The sequence below is a fragment of the Pogoniulus pusillus genome, chromosome 15 (genome assembly GCF_015220805.1).
Source record: "Pogoniulus pusillus isolate bPogPus1 chromosome 15, bPogPus1.pri, whole genome shotgun sequence".
Taxonomy (NCBI): Eukaryota; Metazoa; Chordata; class Aves; order Piciformes; family Lybiidae; genus Pogoniulus; species Pogoniulus pusillus.
Window position 1 is genome coordinate 16101408 of NC_087278.1, and position 26021 is coordinate 16127428.

Here is a 26021-nt window from a genome sequence, read left to right on the forward strand (position 1 = left end):
AGGTGTGAGCAGCAGCTGGGTAACAGTCACCTTCCTTCTGAATAGACACTGCTTGGAGAAGCATGTGCATCCTGTGAGCACATTTGCATATGCATTTGGTTTCACTCCTTCTCTCTCTCTCCCCCTGTATCAGGCTATTTTCTAGCTTTTAATATGCATCAGCACCACAGTAGCTGCATCAGCTCAGAGATGAGTGACCTTAGACTGTGTCAGCAAGACTTCAGAAGCTGTACCAATAACAAAACTCATGTCCAGTAGCTCTGGACACTGTATCTCTCACTGAGACTTTCACTGAAAAGCAGAGTGTAGTATTAGCTCCAGATTTTTCTGTACAGCGGTTTGTGCTGCTGGGTGAATGGGTAAATCCCAGTCCCAGGACATTCTCTTTGTTCCTTCTGTTGGAGCAGACCCAGAGGAGATCTAACTGGTGCTAGGTATGATTTAACATCTCTGGCAAGCCCTGAGACCACAAACTTAGAGAGTTTTTTATCTGTTGCCCTGCTATATTCAAAGCTTAGGGTCCAGCACTGCTCACCCTTAATGCTTCAGTGGCACCTGCACTTACTGAATCCAAATGGGCTGGGAGGGAGTGCAGAGCCTTTTGAAACGCATCTCTGCTAAAGGAACAAGTTCCCGACAAGATTGCCACAGAGCAATTTAATGGGTTTCTGCTGCCGTTCTAAAGCTGTGAATAGCTCTCTTCATTCCCTTGGAAAAAGAAGGTTAATAAACTCTGAGAATCAGGGAATATTTCAGTGTAATAGTTCGGGTGTGGAAAGAGGGGGCAGGGAATAAAAGTGGTGGGGTTTGCTGCAGAAATATGCTAGGCATGCTCCTGAATTTCATTCCAGGGAGGGTGAAGCTCATGTCATATTCTTCTTACAGAAGAGCCAGCGAAGAGTGTGAAGGGAAAGCAAAAGAAGTGATTATTCTCATGTAGAGTTGCTCTGAGTTACCCAACCAAAAACTCTGCCAGGGTGATTCAGATCTGTCTCCAAGCCAGCGGAGCAGGCACTAACGGCAGACATGACTACCCCAGGGACTCACACCTTCATGCAGAGCTGGAAATGAGGGCAAGAGAATCCATCATGAACTTTCTCTGCTCTCTCACACACACAAACTTTTTCCTGATTAGCTTCAGTGGCTGCAGCATTCCCCTTTTTACAAAGGATGGTGGCCAGAGACAGAACAGAGGACCTCAGACACAAGGTATAAGAACAGTTTCAGGCCCTTGACACAAACCCTGGAGAACAGAAACAGAGAAACACCAACTAGGAAACCCATCGTAGATTTCAGCAAACACAAGAACTCCCCCCAGACAGGGAGAAAAAGAACTCTCTCTTTCTGCAGCTCAGACTATGCCCATGGCTTGTGGGGGTACAAAAACTGGAGGTGAATGCACCTACAAGTCTGGAGCTCCCATCCCATAGCCTGATCTGGAGAGACAGTCAATCCTGCCACCACCTACCAAGTAAAAGGGCTCTTCCCCAGCTTAAATCATTCTTGGTGTTCAGGTGTTGTGGAATTAAAGCAAAGCAAATTATAACCTCCTTTGCTGGGCCAGAGGCAAGGAGAGATTTAGAGTGGGGGGGTCATCAGCTGTACAAATCTTGAAGATGCTCTCCCCTGTCACCTGGCACTGAAGGTGGAGATAGGTTGATGAAAAACATTCTCTTAAAAAATGGATCAGATATGAGTAATTGGGATGAGGCACTAACCTGTCTTCACAAACTAATTCTATGGTAATTTTAGGTGACATATCCCCAGTCAAGTATTAGAATTGTAGAGCAGCTTTATAAATTACACTTTTCTACACAAACCATCTAGCAATCATAAGAAAACAAAAGATATATTCTAGCTTCCTCTGAGCAGTTTTTCTGAAAAAGGAAGCAGTCATTCTACTGGGCCTAAAAGATTACTACAGTTTATAATCTAGAGGATGTACAAGATCAACCCTTTCTTCCTTCACTTTCCATTGCACATACTCTAATCCCTAATTCCATTGATTTGACATCCAGAAAACTAGGAGAGCTAAAAGAGAAATATCTAGTACATGGAAGAGCATGGCAGGTGTGATTTACCTTGAGGGCAATCAGATGGCCATAGCCAAAATATAGGACATACGTGTTTGCCGGGAGGGATTGCAGAATGGACACTGCATCCTAAGTAAAGCCAAGAAATTAGACAAGTGCACAAGCTGTCATTGTTGTCCAAAGTGTTTCTTTCTTCCAAGAGCAATTCTCTTCAAAAAAATAAAACCCATCTCAAAATCACCAACCTACATTCTCAGATAATGTTAAACAACCCCAGAATGCTGTGGGTGGAATGGGAACTCTAGAACTCATCCAGTGCGACTACCCTGCTCAGTGCAAAGTCAGGTCCTTCTGCAAGGGATGTTGAAAATCAACTCTTATTTGAGCCAAAATTTCTCATTTATACTGTCTCTGATGTTTTTTTTTTTCATGCATATGAACTTAGGAAGATTTCCATTCAGCCATCTTACAGATATTCAGGTCTTTCATACACGTAAGCATTTTCCTGACTGCTCTGAACATGGATTGCCAAGCTAAAGAGGCTTTAGTTAAAAATTCAATCTTGTTTTGGAAGCATTAATAAACACAACTGTACTCAGTAGACTTGGTTGCAAAATAGAACGTTATGGATGTTTATAAATTATTTGTGGCACCTCACAAGAATTATGATTTTGAAAAGTATTTATCAAGACACAATCTTTTCATAGACTAACGAAAGCAAGATGAGATGACTAGTATCTGTTGCTATCACTGCTGTTAGCAGTTGGCCATGCCATCTGAATCCTTGCAAAAAGTAGGGCAACACCAAAAAAAAAAAAAAAATTAGGACATTTAATCACTCCACACCACCTGGAATATTCAGCAGTGCATCAATTGCATATATTCAGCACACTGAGATGCACTGGATGGATGAACCTGGAATATTAAAGTGGGATGTGATGGGTACTGGATAAGGATGTGCTTGAAATATTCATCAGGAGCTGAGCATTTAATGTTTTTCTTAGAAAAGTAAATCCCAAGTTTTCTAGCCTACAAAATGGAGAGGGGAATCTAAAACATAATAAGGAAACTAATCCATAGGGTTTTTTAATCTTCTTTCCTTAACACTAGCAGCAGAGTGTCTTCTGGACCTTTTTCTGCTTCGATTCCTGCAGAACAGACTTTTGGATAATCAGTGTCCCAAATTTGGCTTCAAGCAGCAGCCTTTGTGCTACTACTCACATCTTATCAAGACATCAGTAAGCAAAAGGGATTTGGGGAAGCTTTTTATACAAAAGTCATTTTGTTGACTTTGACATTCTTGTAAATGTTCAGCTTTTGATGGAAACAGTGTTTTCCAAGATGGGAGAGACATTCGTTTCAAGCTAGCAGTATCCTGATTATCCTGACCTGTTGAACCCTGACAGACTGCATTCTTCCTGTTCTGAGTCTGCAAACCTGGGTCCCTTCTGAGGGGAGCAGTAGTCTGCAAATGTAGTGTTGCTTCTTTATACATCTTATTTAACCAACAGTTCATTCTGAATGGTCCATCACCATGAAGACCTCATGAAGTTCAATACGGCCACGTGCAAGGTCCTGCACATGGGTCAGGGTAATCTCAAGCACAGAACCAGGCTGGGTGGATTGACAGCAGTTCTGAGTAGAAGCATTTGGTGTGTTGCTTGACAAGAAGCTCAATGTGAGTTTGTGTATGTTCACAGCACAGATGGCCAATCATATCCTGGGCTGAAGGAGAGTGACCAGCAGATTGAGGGAGGTGATTCTCACCCTCAGCTCTCATAAGACTTTGCCATAGTACCGTGTCCAGCTCCGGGGCCACCAACATAAGAAAGACTAACTGGAGTGAGTCCAGAGAAGAGCCACAAAGATAATAAAAGACCGGAGTACCTCTGCTATGAAGACAGACTGAGAGGGTTGGGGTTGTTCAGCCTGGAGAAGACTCCGGAAAGAGACAGCAGACTTCCAGTACCTAAAGGGGGCCTTCAGGAGAGCTGGGGAGGTACTTTTTACTTGGATATGTAGTGATAGGACAAGGGGCAATGGCTTGAAATTGGGTAGATTTAGACGTATGGAAGTTGTTCACTCTAAGGGTGGTAAGGCGCTGGAGCAGCTGGAAGCGCATATGTACTCAGTTGTGTGGGTCTGCATGCATATGTGCACAAGTGTCTATGTAACCTCAGGGAGTTGTGGATGCCCATCCCTGAAAGCGTGCAGGGCCAGGTTGGACGGGTTGGAGCTAGATAATCTTCCAACCCAAAGCATTCTATGATTCTGTGATCTCTCTTCCTTTCTCATAGGACAGGGTCTCTCCCAAAATTTACCATTCATGTCTGCACTTGCCACTTCTGTGAAATTCCTGAGGTGTTTGGCATCTTTCAGGTGCCATGGCGAGAGGTAATGCCTGAAGGGACGACCACCAGAGGATTGTCCCAGAGCTTTTCCCATCATGAGACCAAGTCTTGCCCTTAGTCATGTGCCTGCCTTTCCCTAGACGGATGTTCATGCTGTTCACAGCTGTATGGCATCCTTGTGAGGATAGTTTCTTTCCCACACACCTGGAGGCACTCCTCTTGGCACATATGGTCATGCTGTCCGTGGAGCTTAAACAGCAAACCCCAGGGAGTTCCTAGGCAACCTCCACAATCTTTTTTTTTTCTCCTGTGGGGAGCACCTTGCATATTTCTGTGTGAAAAACAATCTGTTTATTTTTGTCTTCTGCTTTCTGCTATGCAGAAAGTTCTCTGCTTTCCTTGCTTCTGATAGCTGCGCCTCGCTGCAAGTGCTGGTTGCAGGTCACCTTAAGGGCTGAAGGACAACCATGGAGCAAGGTTGCAAGGGCCGGGACACAGGTAGGTGTAAAAACCCTCTTCCTCGGGGCTGTTTCTTTTCACACTGAGGTAGAGTGTGCTGGGCTGTGACAGGGACCACAGGTGGCCCAAGGCAGGGGGATGGTAGCACGGATGGGGGCTGAGCCATCCGCAACACCCCGGTCCACGCGTGAGGTGAAAGCTCACCAAAACCAGCACGGCGGAGGCCGGGAGAGGCCCTCCCAAGCCGGGGGTCACAGCCTGGCCTCCCCGCGGCGACGGTAAATAGCTGCGCGGAACGCCGGTGCCGGGGGAGCCGTTTCCAGCCGAGCCGAGCCGGGCTACGTGAACAGCGGCGTGTGGGCTGCTGCCGGCCGATCCTGAGGGGCGGCGGACTGCCCCGGGTGGCTGGGACGGCATGGCCGGGGCGGTGAAAGCGCTGAGGACGCTGAGGAATCACTGGAAGAAAACCACATTCGGAGTCTGCCTGCTGAGCTGGGGCGGCAGCTGGCTCTATGGGAAGCACTGGTAACTGCCGGCTGGGGGCGGGCCGGGCCAAGGAGGCGGGAGAGCGGGGCCGTCGCTCTGCTGGTGTGCCTGCCGCCTTGCACAAGCGACAGGCCCTGCGCGGCGAGGGCATCGCTGCCATGTTCGCTTCGGGTGCTCGGGATACCAGCCCTCTACCGCTCATAACCTGGGGCTTCGTCTCAGAGGGCCCTCTGGGAGGTGGCTCTCCCTCCTCCTCCAGCAGCCATGAGCTTAGGAAGTCTAAGTGCCTTTTTCCACTTCGGCCTCGTAATTTTGGGGCTAGGTCAGGCCATCAGCCAAGTGCACGTTATCTGCTTGCACACTTCTAACCAATATTGTAATACCGAATGAAACCAGGGCCTCCACAGCTGCAAAGAATGCCCGTGGCATTGGCTGATGAGAAGCCACTTTTGTGCACAGAAGGTCTTGTGCCTGTGGGTTTGCCCAGGCTTTGCTTTGCTTTTAATGGTGCCATACACCTCACGGAAGATCCTGGTTTCGGTTGCACGAGTGCTTGTGCCATTGAGGCACGACACTGGTGCGGGTCCTGCAGTGTGCCTCCTTCTCTGCCTGCTTTTTGCCCGAAGTTCTACCCAGCAGGGTGTCATTTTCAGTGTGTTATCTGTGGGGCGGGCAGAGTCGTTGTTCACGTGTTTTAAATGGCTAGGTTCCCACGTGAATCCCTGTCCTTTATGGTTAATACGCTTGACTACAATACAAACAATGGCCCAGTTATTTTAGAAATGATTACTTTTGTTGCTGCTGTTTATTCTGTTACTGTCTTTTAATTGTTTAAGTCACGATATTAGCAGTGCTCTTTTCTGCTTACATTAAAATGCTGCCAAGGCCTCGGTGGAGAACTTGGGAAAATAAATCTCTTTATGCTGTTTGTTATACTTTCCTTCTTTGTTTCCTTTTGCCTAGGGACTTTTGCATTAAATCAGCCTTTGTTTTGAATAGCACATCTGCTTTAGTGGCCTGCTTTTTGCCCGAAGTTCTAGGGCTGCGTTGACTGCAGGGCAAGAGTCATAAAACCTCTAACTCCATACTTTTATCCCTGTAATTGCTGATTGTAGGACAGGTGATGGTAAGATAGAGAGTAACTGTGAAAGTCGTGGTAACAATAGGTCATTGTTTCAGGTTTATGCCTCCATGGACAAACAAGAAGAAAATAAGTACATAGTATACTGCTGTGTTGTAAGCAGAAGTATTTGAGATAAAGAGGATGGGTTTAATGCCTTCATGTAATGTCAGTGGATCCTTGAGCCTGCATTCCACTTTTCCCTTTGGTGACTTGATCTTCAAATTCAGATAAAATAGCAAAATGCAAATGAGCAAGTGTTTGAAGTTCGTTCTTGGTACCTCCTAGCCAAAAGAATAAGCTTAATGCACAAAATGAGGAGGAAGAAATTGCTTGGTGGCATTCATATGAGGGGCTGGCTGGCCAGGCACAGCATGCCCTGACTTTCCCAGCCACCCTGCTAACATTAAGTTGCCTCTTTACTGGTATGTGGTTGCCAGAGATACTAATGACAGCACAGTAAATGTCGGGCCTGGATACTACAGTCCTACTGAAATAGAGTATTAAGAAGTCTGCTCTTTGTGCATATGGAGAGCAGGCACTTGAGGCCTAGGAGCAGTGTCAGATGCAATCTGTCTCCCTTTTGTGTCTGTTGTTTGTGAATGTGTATGCCTGTGTACTGGTTGGTTTTAGCTGTATTGGTTTCCTCTGCAGTAACTGTGAAAACACCTTATGATGAAGAACTTGAAATCATTGTCAGTATATCAGTGAATAAGGAGGAATATATGAAAAACAAACAGAACGGGGACTTTTGGTATGTAAATCACAGTGCTCGGAGGTTGTTTGCACAAAGTGAGCATGGTGCTTTAACCCAGATGTGGTAGGAAAAATATGTTTACACATCTCATTCATTCTTCTATCTCTGCTTTCATATGTAAGGTGAAATATGGCATTTCCTTACCAGACATTAGAAATGTAAGGTAGGAAATCCTGTGATGACAAACAATTCTGTGACTTTGATGTAGACTGAAGCAAAGCTGTAAAGTACTGCGTTCAGAGATTTAAATACTGTTTTGAAAGTGACAACCGTTTAGCCATTTCACTGTGAGGGATTGTTTTAGCCAGGGAACAGGAAAAGGGGAAGTGAAAAAAGAACCCGATGGCAGGAGTTTAATAGTTCAAAGGTGGTCTCGTATGGTACTCTGTGTATAGTGAAGACTTTGTGGCTGCTCGCAGGGAATAGGCCAATATCTCTCTCTGCAGCTTTTGCCTCCAAATGTGGTAAAGGCATCTGGTGTCAGTTTTTTTTCTGTACGTTCCTTTTTCCTGGCTTCTTTATGCTTGTGTTATGCTGAGGAGCATAATGCCCTGTGCACAGTCTGCTGCAGGAAACACTTGAAGTGGTTAACAAGTGAGCCATGGGCTATTCTAGCCATGAGGCTTGCTGTTATTGGCATCAGAGGCTAAATGACTATGCATGAGGCATACTTGACTAGACTTATATCTGTACTTTTAGAACAGATAAATGCTTGGTGGAGTCTTGTTCTTCAGATTCTGGCATCACTGGAGTTTTCTGACAAAGGGGCCGGTGTTAGCACAGCATAAGTTCAGATTAGCCTCTGAATTCTTGGAGTCAGCTGTCTGAGATGTTGATCATTTATTTGCAGATGAAGAAAATGATTGTTTCCCATTCTGCATCCCTCCTCTTGGCTTTTCTCATGGTTTTTCTCTTGTACAGAGAAGATCATTTGCTTTTTTGACTTCTCAAGGTTCATTCTTCTGGATGTGGAGGCTATGATGCCTGCATTAAAGTGGAGCTATTGTGAATAACAATCTGTCCTTCAAATATATCGTAACTATCACAGTCACTCAGTGTGGCCATAGCAACAGAAGAGCTATGGGGCACTTAGTTAAGACTTTGGAGGCTGTGTAGACAAATATGGACAAGAATATTATTATCTTTTCCAAAATTGTTCACTGGGCCTCTTCCCTGCCTGGAAACAGACCTGTGCGTTCCCTTCCTGCACCCCACGGGCCGTGCTTTGGGGTCAGATGTGGATGCCCTTGTGTTCCATAGGCTGTAGAGGATGGAGGGGCACTGTCATTCATTGCTAAGTTAGTCTGAAGGTTGTGGATGACAATAACTGTAAAGATTGTGGAGTTTCTTAGCCCAGTCTTGTATGATATTTTATTCATGTGGCATTTAGTTTCTGGATGACTGTGTTAGCCTTTCATCTTTGGAGGTGTTTGTTCAAATATTGACTGATTCAAATGTAAGGCATTTTAGGATGAATGAGAAGAGTTAAGGGGAAACCTTGTGCTGATTTCCCCCTCCCCCATTTCTGATCCAGCTATTCTAAGTATGTTATATAGCAAAAAGGTGCCTCTTCAAAAGAGACATCAATCGGGAGACAGCAAAGGGTTTTCATGTGTAAAATGATAGACATTATGTCTGGTTGAACTACTGTTAAATAAAATTCCCTTGCTATTCTTACAAAACTTTAATCTTAAATTAATTTCTTACAAAAGAATATGTTTTAGAAATCCATTGTCTGGCATTTAAGATAGCAAATACTCTTGTATTGGAGAAGTAAAAAGATAACTCAGTCTTGTCACATGTGAGATTGTCTCCCTCTGATATCTCTGGATTGCATGAATTTATGTACAAGCATAATTTTAACTTGTAGCATGTCATACAGGTATGAGGAACACTGAATTTAGTGTACTAGAGCAATACTTGGCCTATATGCAGATTGTCAGTGTTCATGACCAATAAAGTTTGGGAGCCTCTCTTACTTTTGTGTCCCTGAACTGAGCTTCTGCCGTTCTTTATGTCCAGATGGTGCAGCAAGTCACAAGCTATGTCAAATCAGCAGAAATTTAATCATTATTATGATAACAGAGATTATGATGAGGGATGGGTGATTTGCTAGATAAGGAATTGTCTGCATGGCTGCACTCGGAGAGTTGCAGTCAATGGTTCAATGTCCAGATTGAGGCTAGTGAGAAGTGGCATCCCTTAGGGGTCTGTACTGGGACCAGTGCTGTTTAACATCTTTGTCATTGTTATGGACAGCGGAATTGAGTGCGCCCTCAGCAAGGGTGTGAATGACACCAAGCTGGGTGGTGCAGTTGACACACTAGAGTGAAGGGATGCCACCCAGAGAGGCTCAGACAGGCTTGAGAGGTGTGCCTGAGGCAGCCTCATGAAATTTGACGAGGTAAAGTGCAAGGTCCTGCACCTGGGTCAGGGCAATTCCAAACACAAATATAGGTTGGACAAGGAGTGGCTTGAGAGTGTGCTTGAGACCCCACCTGGAGTACTGCATTGAATTCTGGTGCCTCCTACATAAGAAGGACATAGAGTTGCTGGAGTAGGTACAGAGGAGGGCTTTGAAGATGATCAGAGGTCTGGAATATCTCCCCTGTGGGAACAGGCTGTGAGAGCTGGGGCTGTTCAGCCTGAGGTGAAGGCTCTGAGGAGATCTTAAAGCAGTCTTCCAGTACCTGAAGGGGACCTACAAGAGAGCTGGAGGGGGATTTTTTACAAGGGCTCGGTGGTAGGAAGAGAAGTAATTGCTTTAAGCTGGAAGAGGGTGGATTTATACTGGTTGCTATCTGCAGTGAGGGTGGTGAGACACTGGAACAGGTTGCTTAGGAAGGTTGTGGATACCCCCTTCCTGGAAGTGTCTAGGAGCTGAATTGGACAGAGGTTTGAGGAACCTGGTCTAATGGAATTTGTCCCTGCTCATGGTGAGGGTTTTGTAACTAGATGATCTTTAAGGTCTCTTCCAACTTAAACCATTCTATGAATAGTAGCTTAACTGATTATCAGATTGGGCCATGTTGTTACAGTGGTATCATTGGGTAAGTGGTCATCACTTTGCAGGGATGGGGACCCTCAATATTGTGCTGAGGCAGTGAACTCATCAGGTACTCAATTTTGCTCTCTGTATCTTGAAATACTGACTTTCTCCATAAAAAATGCTGGCAAGTCCTTTGCTTGCCAGTAACCTGAGTGTTGCTGTTATCTATAATTTGAATGTTAGTCTCTGCATGTTTGCCAACTGATAACTCAATTTGTCACCTTTCTGAGAGGTTGACTTTGTTTCATTGCAGCTTTGTCAAAGAAATGGAGTATGAATTCTGAGTCTTGGGTAAAGTTAATGGAAACTAAGATTTGTCTTCCATTCCATTCCAAAGCCAAGCTGGAAGTAAATGTTGATATCCAACAAAGAGAATGCTGTCCTCTTGCTATATTGGAAGGAGACCAAAAGCTAAAATAAAATCTTACGGTTCTCTTGTAGGTCTTGAGGTGCAATCCTAAATGCACAGCTTTGGTCAGGCTTCTCCTCACAAAACTGTTTTGATGCAGGCACTGAACTGGTCAGTTTTTAGGCTGCTTCTTGCTTGAATGTACCTAATGGTCTTAAATTTAATTCTAATAACCCTTTATGAAGTGGGATCTCACACCTGAGCCTCTTTATGCATTTGTAGTATGGTCACTTTGAATGGCGTTGCTTTGGTTAGCTCTAAGATGAAGGCTTACCTTTGTTGCAGCTGTGGGCATCAAGCAGCTTCTTTGGTTCATTTGCTGTCTTGTTCATCTCACTGCTGATGTTTCATTGTGGGAACCATGCTTTCAGCCTTTGCTTCTGCTGGCACCTGGGCAGAGGATGCAGCCTCAGCTGGAAGAGCATATGTACTCAGTTGTGTGGATCTGCATGCATATATGCACAAGTGTCAATTCCCTGTTCTAGCTGAAAACACTTAGGGCAGGAGCAGCAGTCACCAGCTCTGTGCCAGGGATGTTGCAGATAAAGCAGAACAGCTCCTGTTCCAGGTGGGTTGTCTGAATGTTCTGCTCTCGCATCCCAGTGTGTTCTGGCAGCCTGACATGGCTGCTGCATGTTGAGCTCTGGACAGTTTGTCTTTCTTACTCTGTTGGTTCCTTGCTTTGGCCTAAATCTTCTATGTTCTCCAAGGGCTCAGCACTGCAGAGGCTGCCAGTCCTGCAGAACTGATTGATATCTTTGTTGAACCAGGCAAAGTTCTGTCTGTGGGTTCAGCTTAGGACATCCTCTTTCTTCCATACTTCACTGCCATTCCTTTCTGTCTCCTAGTTGGCCCACTTGTAAGCTGTGTGATGCATAATTCTCACAGTGAGAAAGCAACCTGCACTTGGCCAGCAGAAGCAATATCACACATCTGTTCTGCTTTAAGGCCAAAATTGTGTCTATGTAATACTAGATAGTAATGGCCAAAAAGCTAACAGAATGTTGTGTTTATTATTGAAGCCTTCTATTCTTTGAGAATGGTACACAGTTGTATTTCCATTAATATGTACCAACACAGAAGACTAAGAAGCGTTGGAGTTTTTACTATTTTGGACATTTTTCTAGCTGTATTAATTGGTATGACCCACAGAGATACCTAGACCCACTTGGGGTACTTAAGGTGAGCCATATGAGATGAGTAAAGACAAGAGCTGTGATACAGGATGACTCTTGTTCTCATGGATACATTTATGCTTGGTTTTTTTTTCTTAAGTGTGAAAATAGTAAAGTGTTGACATAACATTTTAAGGAAAAAAAAAACACACATTATTTTACCTAGTGCCTTTAAGCCAAACTCAGATATCTGACTTCAGAATATGTGTCCTAATTAAGTCAGTGGGAATCCCATGAGTATGGCTGAGATAGAGTGGGATTCTGGGTGCTAAGCTACTGGACAGGTGGGGCAAATCATCCATAAATGAATGGACAGTAAGTGGTTCTTCTCGTCTTAGAACCTAAACCTTTCTTTTGGCACCAAAATGTTATGTGCCAGGTAGATGTTTTGTGTAGGACAAAATTAGCTTAAATGTTGACATCAATCTGTCAGGCCCACTTTTCATAGTTAAGACTCCATCGAGCTGAATCAAGCTTGCATCCTTGACAGTTGTCTTGAGGATCTTTCCAGGTTGGGACAGAGAGCACCGTATCTTTGTGTTTGAAAAGTTGTGCTGGACTGCATTTTAAAGACAATAAACACTACAGCACAAGGTTGCAGACAGGAGTAAAATACCCTGGATGACAATGACACAGCATGACTTCTGAATAACATAGTACCGGTGTGAAGTAAACAGAAAACAGGGCTTTAACGAAGATTTGTTAATAAGGTCGGCACGGCAGTTCACTGAGGCATCAACTATGCAGCCATCACCTGATAGTGGAGTTCTCTTGATATCTCATAATATTTCAACTTGATGTATTGAGACTGAAATTGCTTTGCATTTGCTCTGGCTGCACGTAGTGACAGAGGGAAAAAATGATCCTTGTGTGAGGGTTTGTGCCCTCAGCACTGCAGTGTGGGCTTAGTTTTTCATGCAGTTTTGGCTGAACTGAAATTAGCTGTGACAATGTTTAGCTTGGAACACAAAGTTTTTGAGAGAGTGTTGTTTTCACTAGGGTGCCTTCATTGTATTACTGCAATGAAAAACTTGTCTGTAACTCCTGTAAGTAATATTTCAGGGACCTAATACAACTTATTAATTGGTTTTAAGGAGCAAGTGTGATAGTTAAAAGCATGCCTCTGAGGAATTTTGATTTTTTTGTTAGAAATTCCTATTGCTTATTATCCTGGTGAGGTTATTCACATATTTTCTTCTTCCTCAATTAAAGTCTTTTTCTCCTTTTTGTTGCTACCTGGAACAAACCTGTGGCTTTTTTGCTGTTAGTTTATTTTCTCAGAGCCCAACATTGTATCTCACCTGAAGTCATTCTACTTCTCCTTTTTGACATAGCAGCATCTTCTTATGACACCAAAAAGAGAAGCTTATGTAGCTCCAGGAACAGATAAATACTGTAAACTCATGGAAATGCAAAGGTTGCACCTGTGTTTGGGGACAGTGGTGTGACCAAGGTCTTGGCTTCTCTTCTGCCATTTTCATTGCAGAATTTGGCCACACTTTCTGGCAGGAGTGTACTGCGTTCCTGGTCAGTTCTTTTCCCCAGTTGGTCTTCAAACTTTTTAATTGGTGTAGTTTATTCATTTTGGTATGCTGACTATAATTGTGGGCATTAGTGCTTGATATTTTGGACACAATACTGTCTTGCCAGGTATTGGAAAGGGCAAATTGAAGGAGCTTTTGATTTTAGCAAGGAGGGGGAGTGTCTGGTATCTAGAGGACAGATGAGACATTTGGCACTGCAGAACAGGACGCCCTGTTTTGTCTGCAAGGACATTTTTTGGTCTGGGGAGAAAGGAAATTTTGTTCCTCGCTTGGTAGCTCTATCTCTGGTTTTCTTGCCAACTGTGCCCAGCTTGCCACCTTGCTAATGCTGTCTGTCACCAATGACAAGCACAAGCATTAGTCTGGATTTTATTTCTGAAATGACTATTAGTGACATACCTAATGCTGATATTTTCTTCTCTGTTTTTAAACTTCACTTAGGTGAGTTCAGTGATTTTCCACCTCTCCTGAGTTCCTGCTTTAGGCCATGTTGAGACCTAGGGGGGTGGTAGGTTCTGCATTAACATGTGTTCAGCTTACAAACTGATGGAGAGGGGAGTTAGCAATTATGTGCAAAGAGTCAAGTCCATGAAAGTTACACTTAAGCCTAAATCTTTTCTACACTGACAGAATGATAAGTTCCTTCAGTGTAAATAACAGGCAGCATTAACATTGAAAAATACCCCACCCCTTAGATCTGGAGCACAATTGTGTAGCGATTTAAATCACAGTTATGCAGCGTCTCATAGCTTATGTAATCTTGGCACACTTGGTCTTTGTTTTCTGCTTTTCTTCACTATGGAAAGGATGTTTATGTGCACAGGCAAGAAAAAAAAGCATGTGTGCTTAAATGGGTATGTTTCATCCTTAAAATGTGTTAAATAGGTCTTAAAGAACCTGTATGTTTTATTTTTAGTGCTGCAAAAAGGGTATGCACCTACATTTTAAAACCAAGCAAATTGTTTTGGACTCACACAACCTAATGTCCACTCTCTTCTCTGTCTTACCTAATAGTGATAACCTGCTACGAAGAGCTGCATGCCAAGAAGCCCAGGTAATGCCGTTTAAAGTGATAAAATTAGATTAAAATCTCTCTCTTATCTTGGTTGTACAGAGCTCCTGAGATTTTCCCTGTGGGCCCTCTCTACGTGACAAGCCTTCAAATGATGCCATCTGTGTTCTTTTGCTAAAGTACCAAAGGGTGGGTGAGGCCTCCAGCTTGCAGACAGGGTACTGTACCTTTCATGCCCTGACTGCTGTTGCAGTGGATGGTGCAGTGATATTGTTGGAGTAATCTCAGTTGCTTCTGTAGCTACCCTGACCTCCATTTCTGCAGGTATGATTGCTCAATGCGTGTAAAGTTCTGGTAGGAAGATGATTTGTTGATAAGACAGGAGACTGAAGGGTCAGATCCACCACAATGAGTGTAGTCTGGGCAGAAGCAGCAGAAACTGCTTTGTGTTAGTGCTCGATGTGAGAGACCTTGTCTTTGCTAGTTGACTCTGACTTTATCAAGGGTACTAAGAGGGATGACTGAACTAGCACTTTTGAAGCCCATGTACCCCATGGGAACCTAATGGGGAGAACTCATTTGCTGATCCCTGACAAGAAAGCTAATATTGAGTTACTCTCTGAGTATACTCACTGTTGGCAATTTGTAGTTTGTGGCCTGCATGAATTCCCATATGGTAGTATTCCCATAAAGAAATCTTATCCTTAATAAAAGTCTTTCAGAGGTGCATGGGTGACATCACTGCACAGGCATTGCTTACTGCCTCTCATGGGTGTGCTGTAGGATTTTAAGTCTTTCTACCTCCCACAAAGTCTAAACCTAATTCTCAATGCCAGATTTGGCAGGAGCTGACACTGAGCCTATTACCGCTGTGTGCTGGGGTCTGAGAGGAACTGTGAAAATTATTTTTCTCATTGAGAAATCCTTCTTGACATTACCCTGTTTGTGTGAGTCACCTGAGTAATCCCAGTTTTACCCTACCTTTTCTTGAGGGAAAAGTATTCACAGCAGCTTGGTTTGGGCAATGGAACTTCATGACATAATAGGTGTTAGGGAACTCAAGTCTCATGAAACAATAAGAAGAATACTGAAAATACTTTCATAAATCACACTTACAGCATTTCCAACTCATAGTATCAGTTATTCTTGAGTTTTATGTTTTCAATATTAATTTTTACTGCATAATGTTGAAGCAATTGGACTCTTTTATGGTACCAAAAATAGCAGTTAATACCTTAGAATTTGAAGTATGTTGACCAATTTAGAATTTTTTTTTAAAGGCACTGATTAAATGGTATATAAAGAGAAGTTAAAAGACTTAAGTAAGTACACTGTAAAAAAGGTGTGCTTGCTGAGGTCCATGAAGATAATTCTGTTGTGGAAATTCTGACTTGCCTGTTTCTTAATTCTAGTCATGATGGAGTCTTCTATTTCATTACTCCTTATTCTTAGAAATGAAAGTACAGAAGCATTGTCAGTAGAGCTTCCTACAATTTCAGTGGGTAAAGCCTGGTAAAATATCCTGCAGAAGACTCCTGCCTTAGGAAGGAATGAACCAGAAAGCCTAGTAATCAATTCTTGCTGTAATTTCCATTCTTGCTAATGTGTGAGTGCCAAATGCTGCTTGAAGAGACACAGCAATCCAGCAGTAAGGCATTGCATGCCTTATACCTTCTTCAGAATATCAACAAACTGTAATTGTTTGAAAGATGCTGCTTGGCATTAATAGTGCTGTGTAAGTGTTGGAAAAAACAGGGGCAGGCTCGTCCAGGAAACAGTGTAGTCTGAGTGAAGTGTGCATGGGTCCTACTATTTTTACATTGGATTTTAATTTTTTTAAGCCTGTTGCCATACCAAATTGATGAGGTGCCCACCTTTGCTGGAGTGGATATTCTGGCACGGTGTTTTATGCAAAGCCTCCGCCATGCATATCTGAATTGAAACACCAGTTTGTGATGACAGCCTTGGAATGGCAAATGACCATAGAAAGAACCTGTTTATCATATTTTAAACTGTTTGCACCACCTTCTCTGGAATAAGCCAGTGTCAGCTGACTGTGGACTTCCTTTGCAGTTATGGTCTTGCCTATTGACTTTACTACTAAGCTCTTGGCATGTGTTAAAAGAGATCCTGTTTAGCTGACAAACGATTCACTCTGTGAAGCAGGGATAGTTTTCTGTAAAGGAATGTATTTTCTCTGGTAGTACTCATAAAGCATTATAAAGACTTTGTGTACAGGGCTTTGCATAGTTGCAAAATAGTGATTGTCATCTTAGAAGTGCAGATAGGCAGTGTCTGCAAATGTGCATTTGTCAAGGAAGTGAAAAGGCCATTGGCTTTCCTAAATTATACCTTCATATATTTAACAATCATTTCTAATATCTGGCTTTTAGTTGTCTTCTCTTATGTTCTCTGAAAAAAAAGACCCCTGGAATGCTACATTATTATTATTATTTTATTTCCTGTCTTAAAAATCAGCATTTGCTTTAGAAATGCCCTTGTAGGTAACATAAATGTCTAAGTGTATTACATAAAGAAGTGATTGTGTCATTGCTCATAAATTCTTTGTAAACCTTGTTAAGTTGCTTAGAGAAAGCAAATACATCACATTGTGCTCCCCAAGCAAATAATTAATTGTTTCTAACAGCTGTAACATGCTAGAGGTCCCCTGTATTTCCCAGTTCCCATCCAACAATTGCAACAAAATAAGTTGGTCTGTTTCCCAGCTGATATTTGAGTAAAGCTTAAGAGCTACTGATTTGTTTACCTTTCTTTTAAGATTCCTTTACTCTTAGTAACTTCTATAATCCTTTTACTTTCTGGAAGAAATGTGAATGTTTTAAGCAACATAGCTAGCTGTATGCTTCTTTTAATTGAGGTTTCCAGAGCAAAGCCAGCAAGTGAAATTAATTGTAAATTTAAGCATCTACAGGTGACTAAAATCTGCTCTGTTTTGTATACAATGTCCACCTTCCTCAATATAAAATTCCTGCTAGGAGGACTGACTTTCAGGTTAAAGGTGCGAGAAAACCTAGATGTCTCATGTTCAGTGCAGTTGTCCTTTGTTCCTAAATTATTTCTGGGATTTCTGTCTGGTACTGCTGAATATGTTGTCATCCTTTTACTCAAAACCAGTCTGATTTGGTTTGGTAGCCTTTAGGTGACCTAAAAGAGATTTAGAGAGCAGGAAGTAGTATGTGTAGAAGCTTTACTTTGTCTTAGCTCCCCTGTGCTTGAAAGCTGTGGAAATAGGTACAAATGGCTAAAAGGTGCAAGAAGTTGTATGGAGTAACTCTTGAACAATTTAAAATTGAGGCAGCTGTTCAGAATTGGATTAAAAGTTGAACAAGAATTAGTTGAGTTTTATATGGAGATATGATAAGGAAAAGAATGTCAGAGAAACAGTGAGCTTGCTTATAAGTATCTGCAAAAAAAGTAATCCTAGAAAATACACCAATGAGCTGAAAAGTTGTATGAAGTCAAATAGAGAAGTGAAAAAAGATGCAGTAAGAATGTGGCAGGAAGGTGCATGAGAATTGCATAAGGAATTAAAATCAAGTAACCTTGGAGTCAAGGATATCTCCCTGGATCTCTGCCCATGGCAGAAAACCAGAAGTTGACAGAAATGAAATGATGGTGGAATTGTAAAAATGAGCTGAAGAGTACTTGTGACAGTAGTGTGAGCTGCAGCTAGGAGTGCAGGTCTTTGAGTAGCAGGCCTGTGCTGTGGTTGAAGATGGAAGTCATTTGAATGTCATGGGGCTTAAAAGCCGGTTCACATTTACAGAGATGCATTGTTTTGTACTTTCAGTGCATAAAACAAACTGAACTTGGATTTATTTTTTTTCCTCTTATTCAGGCTTTTGGCAACCAGCCAATCCCCTCCAGTATGCCACTGAAGAAAGCAACAGTGTTCCTCAACCCAGCAGCTTGCAAAGGGTAAAATTCCTCTCCCAACACTCATTTCTGAGACACTTTCTGTACTTTTGCTCTGCCATCCTCTATAAAAGCCAGCCAGGTTTTTGAGCACATTTTTGCCTCCCTCTGATGCCAAGCTGGTGCTGTGTAACTATGCCAAACTGTACTTCACCAAAAATATTGGGATGAGAAATAAAAACAGATGCTTGAGTTGAAAGTATGATTTCTAAACATACATATGTTTAAAATTTTTCTTTTATCCTGTGTTTCGACCTTTGTCGTTCCTTTGTATTCCTTCCAAACTTCTTCATGCTCATTATCTGAAAAGCAGTAATTTTGGATGTGATGCGTGAAGCTTAGTCTCAGTTGCATCTTGTAAAGGGGCAGGAAGTTGTTGGTAATAATACAAAGGGATTAATATATCTGACATGGAAGTGCTTGGACTTAAGTGCATTTGTTCAGAACATCACTAGAAAATGCAAAGTGCTAACAAATGAAGTCTCTGACTTTTAGTCTCACACTTGTAAGCAATTTAGAGTTAATGGCATAATTATTTTATTATGCAGTTACAGGCAGAAAATGAATCCATCTACTAAACAAAAGAAGGTCAGATAAAATGTTGCTTCTAAACTTATTTAATAGTATGTAACAGTATTTTTTTTAATGTTTCTGAAAACATGTTTCTCTAAATGAGCTTTCTTTGTGATCTTAAAGCTCTGCAAGTCATTAATTTTCTAAGTTGTTTTTTTTTCTGGAGATGTTATTCTGTTTGGTGGGGTTTTAAAATTATTTTGGGAGGAAGGTAAATAACCTCTTCTGCATTTATTGAAACTGTAATAAAAGCCTGGTGTCTGCAACAAGAGTCTTAAAATGTAATACATTTGAACCAAATGAAATCTCATCTTTCCGGACTGCCAGGTTGAGTGACTGATTGTCTAGCTTGTGTGCTCATTTTAAAGTGTATTTCTTCTTGTTAGTAATTAGTTTCTTTCTTTTTTTGTTTTTTAATGCACCAGACTAATGAAATAATTTTTGCTCTTATTATTTCTAGCAAAGCCAGGAACCTTTTTGAAAAGAATGCTGCTCCAATTTTGCACTTATCTGGCTTGGATGTAACTGTGGTTAAGGTAAGAACCTTAGAGTTGTGAGATACAGATCCATTGTCTTCTCTGCTTTCTCCCCTTGAAGAATTGAAATTAAATTCTAGATGCATTTGAAATTCTCAGTTGTCCTGTAGATATCTCATAGGAAGACAGAAATGCTGAGATATTAAGATGGTACTTAGAATATTTTTCTTTTCAATTTGCAGTTAATTTACAAACTGTGCACTGAGTGTTTTGATTTTCAGCTGAAGCAGTACATATGCTTGTCTGTCTGTCTAAATCAGCTCTTCTATAATTCATGTTTGAGAGAGAACTCTCTAAATATTTGAGTGCTGGCTAGTGGTGCATGCCCATTTCTGTTGAAATAGTCAATTCTGCCTGAACTTGCAGAGTTCAGAAATGAGGAACTTTAATGTGGAGTGGAACTGTCCAGATTAATTAAAAATAAGCATTTATTTTTACACTGAAAGTATCTCAGTGTATCTGCAAATAATTCAACATTCCCATCATGAAAGCAAAGCGCTGAACTTGGGACAGTGTAAATTAGCAGAGAGGTTTGGAAAGAGGAGTAAACATGAAGATACTCTGATATTTTTGCAGGTTTTTGAGGCTGTTATGTGGATGGTTTAATAGTTGCTGTGTCCTACATTATGCATCTTTCTGTCTCCGAATCTTTCTCACAAAGTTTGGTCTCAGAATACTGTTTTGATTAATGCCTTCCTCTGGTCATTAACAGTACATAGTCCCACCCAAGGAGAAAAAAATGACACACTGTAACTTCAGGCATGCCAAGTTTGCAAAATGAGCCTGGTCTGGTAATTCAAAATGAGATGTCTCTGTACAGGACATCAGTTTTGCAAAAAAAACCCTAGTTTTGGTGGTTTAGAAGGTCAGTGTATTCTGTACTGCAAAACCTGTTGTCAAAAGCAGCAGCCTTTTGTGCAGCCGATTGTGTGTTTCAAGAACTGTACTTGAGCACTTTGGCTGGTAAAGATGTTGGAACTTCTTCTGCAAGAGTGTGTTTTGCTTCTGGTTTTGTTTCAGTGTAAAACTACCTATAATTATTGCTTTGATGTTCCAGATACAGATTTACTGTGATATTTCCTTCAGCCTTTGTGTATTGTGTTTGCTTGCACATACTGTATTAGGCATGTAAGGCAAAGAAATTTCAGTGGCTGTAAGACGCAGTACTGTGTGCTGGTATTAGAATAACTACTAGGCAAATGGAGAGATGACTTTTTATATATATATATGAGAAATCCTAGAAATAGTCGCTTGAATTCTCATACTTGTGTTTCTGTTTCTTCAGACTGATTATGAGGGACAAGCAAAAAAGCTGCTGGAATTGATGGAGAACACAGATCTCATCATTATTGCAGGAGGAGATGGCACAGTACAAGAGGTACTGTAGAAGCTTTGTCCTAATTTATTGAGAATCTAAAGGCTGAGAGTGAAACAATTGAATCCAGGTGATGTAGCAACATCTATGACTAGGGATTTGTCCATTTTAGTGTCTGTATTTTCAGTCAATGTTATAATCTTAACAGGGACAAGAAAACTCTGATAGTTTCTATTAATCTAAAAGCAACAGTGAGAGTTGGGTAGAAAGAGACTGTGCAGCATAACTGTCTTCCAGAATTTTATTCTAGAATAAGAAAAGCATTTTGGGATACATGATTCTAACTTATTTTTTCTGTGTAGTGTAGCTGTAATGTTTTAATTTTTGAAGTTCAGTCCTGTCTATACTCCCCAAGAGAAAGAAATGCTTTGCTAATGGGGGCTCAAATAATTAAAAAATATGTAGCAGTAATAGCAAAACATGGTATGTATTTAATGAATGCCTGTTGTCAAGGTGATTAATAGCAGAAGCAAACTACCAGCAGAACTGGAGGATGTTCTATTTTTCAGAGAAGGCTGCATTTTATTAAAGCATTTCCTAGAATACTAACTACTGTTGTCATAAGGCAAAGGCTAAATGAAATGCAGTGACCTTAAGATAAGGTGATCGGAATATGTCTTCAAGCCTTAGAATTTATTGTTGTTAATTGCGTACTGACCAATGCATTATTTGTGTTAAAACATTTACACTGGTGTTGATTGTGGTGCCAGCATATACTCATGCTCACTCATAACCTTCTTCTTTCCACCACGTTTGTGCATGCTGGAAAGGTGGAAATATGCTTCCTTTCCTATGTAAGCCACTGTAGCACCTTCCATAAGAGTAGCTGCTCCTTAATTCTTTGCAACAAAGTAAATGAGAGTGTAAATTTCATAGCTTTCTACAGTAACCAAAAATCCCCTGTTTCTCAGAGCTGAGCATTTCCAATGTTTTTCAGGTTATAACTGGACTTCTTCGCAGAGCAGATGAGGTGAGGAAGTGTTACTTACAAAATTTTACGTTTTTTTCTGGGAGGAATTGTTTTGTATATCCACTTTCTTGGCTTTAGCTGTCTTCTACATACCATTGCTTACTAATCTGGAGCTGGCTTGCTGTTTAATAAGTCGGCCATGCTTGTGTCCTGCAATTCTGCCTGTTGTTCTCCATTCCCTTTCTCAGAGTGTAGTGGCTCCTAAGCCATGGCTTTGGGAAGTTTCCAGCATCAAAGCAGGGATTATGGAGAAGCCAAATACACAACTTTCCAAGACCTGTAGACCAGCTGTGTATGCTGCTTTGTTTGGCAGAAGTGTCAGGCGACAGTGCATGTTCTTCTTGTATTTTATCTTGTATACAGGCTTGAAACCAAATCCCTTCATGGCCACACTCCTATCACTATGTGATTGCTTCACCGTTTCTCAAGCAGCAAATGTCTACCTATGTAGATGGCTGCAGAAAGCGAAATTTAACCTCTCAAGGTGGATTGCTCCAAATGGAAATGAGGGAGATTTTTCTTTTTAAAGAGGGAGGACAGTGTTATTGAAGAAAGGAGGGAATCTTTGTTCCCAAAACCTCCTGGCAGGAGCTGGCAAAAACACTTATTAAATGATCCAGGCAAGGTTATGATGATATCCTTGGCAGCTAGAATTGTATCTGTTTAGGCCATTGCTTTGTCTAAATGTGACAAGAGAAATTCTGCAAGCAAGTCAGTACTTTTAAAGGGCCACGGTATCAATTCTGAGACAGCAATTTTTAATATTATTATAGTTGGCCACTGAGAGTGCTGTAGTCTAAAGATACTGGGGGGAAAAAGGGTTTAAAGGCTGTGCTGGCTTTTTTTTCTTCTCTCTTTTGCTTCTTATCTTGATGAAGCTTGAGTTGATTTGCAATAGCATAGAAAATTGTGCATCCTGTGCTATTTTGGGTGGAGCACTGTGTTGTAGTATTGGCACTGTGTCCCTTTATGGCTTTGGCTGGGGAATTCTTCTTGTCCTTCACACCACTCTCTCCTGGGAGTAGAGATCTGCAGTTCAGCCCCCTTGACTCTGTGCTTTGCTTTTTAGTTGGGTATGCCATACCACTTGTGCCTGAGTCAGACGAGTCTGTGCAAGATATTGCAAAAACACTGTTCCTAGCAACCAGGGGAGCAGATCATGACCACATGAGCTGCAAATAGAATGTTGTCTGCATGCTGTAAGACAGTTGTGAAGAAATTGAGAGAAGGGTGTTTTGATATGTGTTAAGGCTTAGAAGTGACACAGAGATACCAAGGGAGAGTGGGTGGGCATGAAGTGCGAGGGATGTTACTTCATTGGTGCCAATTTGCAGTATCATGGTGCTGCTAGCAGCAGTGCCCGGGAGGGAGATCATGCATCGTAATATATGGTAGTTTACACTGATTCGCTGACACGCTCCAAGAAGCACAGTTTATTATGAGGTATAGGATAATAACTTGCTCCTTCAGCAAGCACTTTGGCTGAATTGTGGTACAGAAAAATAACATGGTCAGTGACTTCCAAAAACCAGACCTTCTGCTGCTTCATGATTTGGATGCCAGAGTAATCAATTAATTTCCTTTCCTTAACTGAGACAATCTTTGCCATGCAAGGTTACTATGTCAGAGGGGGATTTCTGCAATGGTAAATGAGATTCAGAGCTTGTGATGCCACCATCAGTATTAAGAAAAATGGCAGATTGCTGATAGAATCCATGCATTAGTTAGGATGTGGCTGCCAATCTGCATGTAGCAATGTTCTTAATGATTACAGAGAGCTCTTTTGTACCCAGCTGGCAGTGGTGGGTTCACAGATTCAGATGGCATATTTTGAGTCGTTCTCTATTACTGCCTCATTTAAGGAAGTGCCTGACTGCTTAGTGCCAAAGGGGTGATACCAGACACAGCAGTGATCTCCACACAGGGAGCTTGGTTAAGCTGATGTAAATGTTAATTTTCTCTCCTCATGTGTCCAGGCTGTCTTCAGTAAGATTCCTATAGGATTCATTCCTCTTGGGAAGACCTGCACTCTGAGCCACGTGCTCTATCCTGAGAGCATGAACCAAGTCGAGTAAGTATTCAATGTTTCTGAAAGTGGGCTTCTTCTTGGTTTGTTTTCAGGGAGCACTGCTGCTCAGTAGCTTGATGTGTTTCTTTTTTCTGTTGCATGGAAGTTGGCAGTCTCTGAGCAGAGCTTGATAACTCTCTGGACTTGCCTGAGTTAGTGACTTCCAAAAAAACAACTAAAAATTAAAAGAAGGAAATGCATGTATCATTAGAACATGAAATCATTTGCTGTGGCTAGTATTGCTGTGACTGTGTGGTGCTCAGGGTTTGGCACGCTTAAAAAAGAGGATAAAAACTGTTCGGAATAGTCAGAAATATAATGACAGAGATATGACAAAATAAACCAAAAAATGCTCTCATTCCATCCCTTTTCCATCTTAAGAATTCTAAAAACCACCCCCAATATAATCTGGTTAGCTCCTGCAAAGTAAAGCTTACAAGAATATCTTTATGGGAAAGGTTGAGTTCCATTACTAAGTTCTTCAGGGTTTCTTGCTCATCCTTGAGATAGGACTAATGCTGGCAACTCTCCAAAAGCCTTATTTATCATCTTCCTGGGCATCATCCAGTCTGGCAGTATTTGTTGCCTCCGTTTCAGTTAGTGATATGTTGAGTTTGTCCACCTTTAAAGTAAAAAGGCTAGTCAACTAATCTTTTTTTTTTCCACACTTCCTTTCTTTTCAATTTTTCCCTTCTCCTCCCATACTAATGAATATATTTCTCCTTGCTCCTGAAATGTGCTCACTCTGGTTCTCCCAGTAACTCATTAACATTCTTCTTTGTGGAACCCTTGCTGGTATCCATCATACATAAAACCCATGAGCCAACTGGCATAACATCTTTCATTAAAACTACCAGAGTGCTTTGAAGCTCAGCAAGATGGACAAGGCTGTAATCAGCAGCTAAGATTAAAATAATAATTTATGTTTGGATTCTAAAGAAGCCATTTGAAATGAATGATCTTTTTGTCCCAAGGTAATGAACTGTGCTGGTGAGACTGCAGCGTATTGGTGAAGTTGAAAGGATTCTGGTCAATAAGCTGCTTAACAGCCCACACCAGTAACTGAACTGGACTTAAGAACTGCTGAAGTGATATGGTAGAAAAGAAATATTTGAGATTTTTTTCCTTCAGCACTATTAAATCTTGCAGAAAGGTAAGAGTTAGGAGAAAAGAAAAACTGAGAGAAGAACAATTTCCTGTTTCTGTCTCAGTATTCTCAGCCTGACTAAGCCAAGGGAAATCTGTCCTGCTAATTCACGTGACTATTGGGCTGGATTTGAAAACTGTATTTGATTTTCATGGGGTTTTTGTGTCCAGCTGAGACACCGTAAATGTGTACAATATGGAATTTAAATTTTAGCCAACTTTGAAAACAAAGAAGGAGTTTTAATGAAATGCATGCTTCAAGGTCTGATCAGGTGGACTTTAACACTTTGGTTACAAAATCTTTAGTACCATGCTCTATGATTTGAAATGAGAAAGTGCCTTAGCTGCTTTGACTTTGTGGAGACCAAATCCATGTGAGCACTGCTGATAGGTAGATTTATGTTGGTTAAAACCTTTAAAACAAATTAACATACTAAGGCGTTTGAGATCCAGACATACGATCTGAGACCACTCTCATGACCATTCCTTTCTCTCTCACGTTGTTACACTTGACACCAACAAAATAAACCCATGATTTGAGTCCTTAGTGTGTTAAGTAGCTGAAACAGTACAGAGTTAATTTGAGATCTGGCATTAGCTGAAGAAGATGGAATCTCTGAAGAGCTTAGCCTCAGAACTTCCTTTTGTTATGAGGTCATTTGCTGTTCATTAGGATGCAGGTTTTGTCATGTGTTAGGGTCATCCAGTTTTCTTTCTGATTCCAAGAAAATGCAGCACTTTGTCAGAGTCCTTCCTTTAATGTTGTTTTGTTACGAAAAAAAAACAAAACACAGCTGAACTCGTGGAGTTTACTGGGAAAAAGTATAATTTTAAAGCTTACTCTTCTGCTTCCTTTTTGTCTTTCTTTGTTCATTTCCTGTTTGTTTTACAGACATATCACTAATGCTACATTGGCCATTTTGAAGGGAGAGACAGTTCCACTTGATGTCTTGCAGATCAAGGTAAAAGCAACTGCTGATATGGTACCCAGTGTTCCTAAAACTTCCCTATGCTTATGTTTT

At 41.5% G+C, this 26021-nt stretch overlaps 1 protein-coding gene across 3 annotated transcripts in view; it reads left to right on the forward strand.

Annotated features, from left to right (window-relative positions):
* Nucleotides 1–4822: 4822 nt before the first annotated feature.
* AGK (acylglycerol kinase) overlaps nt 4823–26021 on the forward strand; it is a 38264-nt gene continuing 17065 nt past the window's right edge. The window contains exons 1-8 of one of the 3 annotated variants that reach the window (XM_064155524.1): nt 4823–4882; nt 14398–14437; nt 18255–18334; nt 19365–19440; nt 20726–20818; nt 21753–21785; nt 23762–23856; nt 25892–25961. In XM_064155524.1, the coding sequence (XP_064011594.1) occupies nt 18285–18334; nt 19365–19440; nt 20726–20818; nt 21753–21785; nt 23762–23856; nt 25892–25961 (417 nt within the window). In that variant the 5' untranslated portion in view covers nt 4823–4882; nt 14398–14437; nt 18255–18284. Of the gene's footprint in view, nt 4883–5142; nt 5369–14397; nt 14438–14635; nt 14720–18254; nt 18335–19364; nt 19441–20725; nt 20819–21752; nt 21786–23761; nt 23857–25891; nt 25962–26021 lie in introns of those variants that run through there. The other 2 variants (XM_064155523.1, XM_064155526.1) reach the window with 2 other exon arrangements.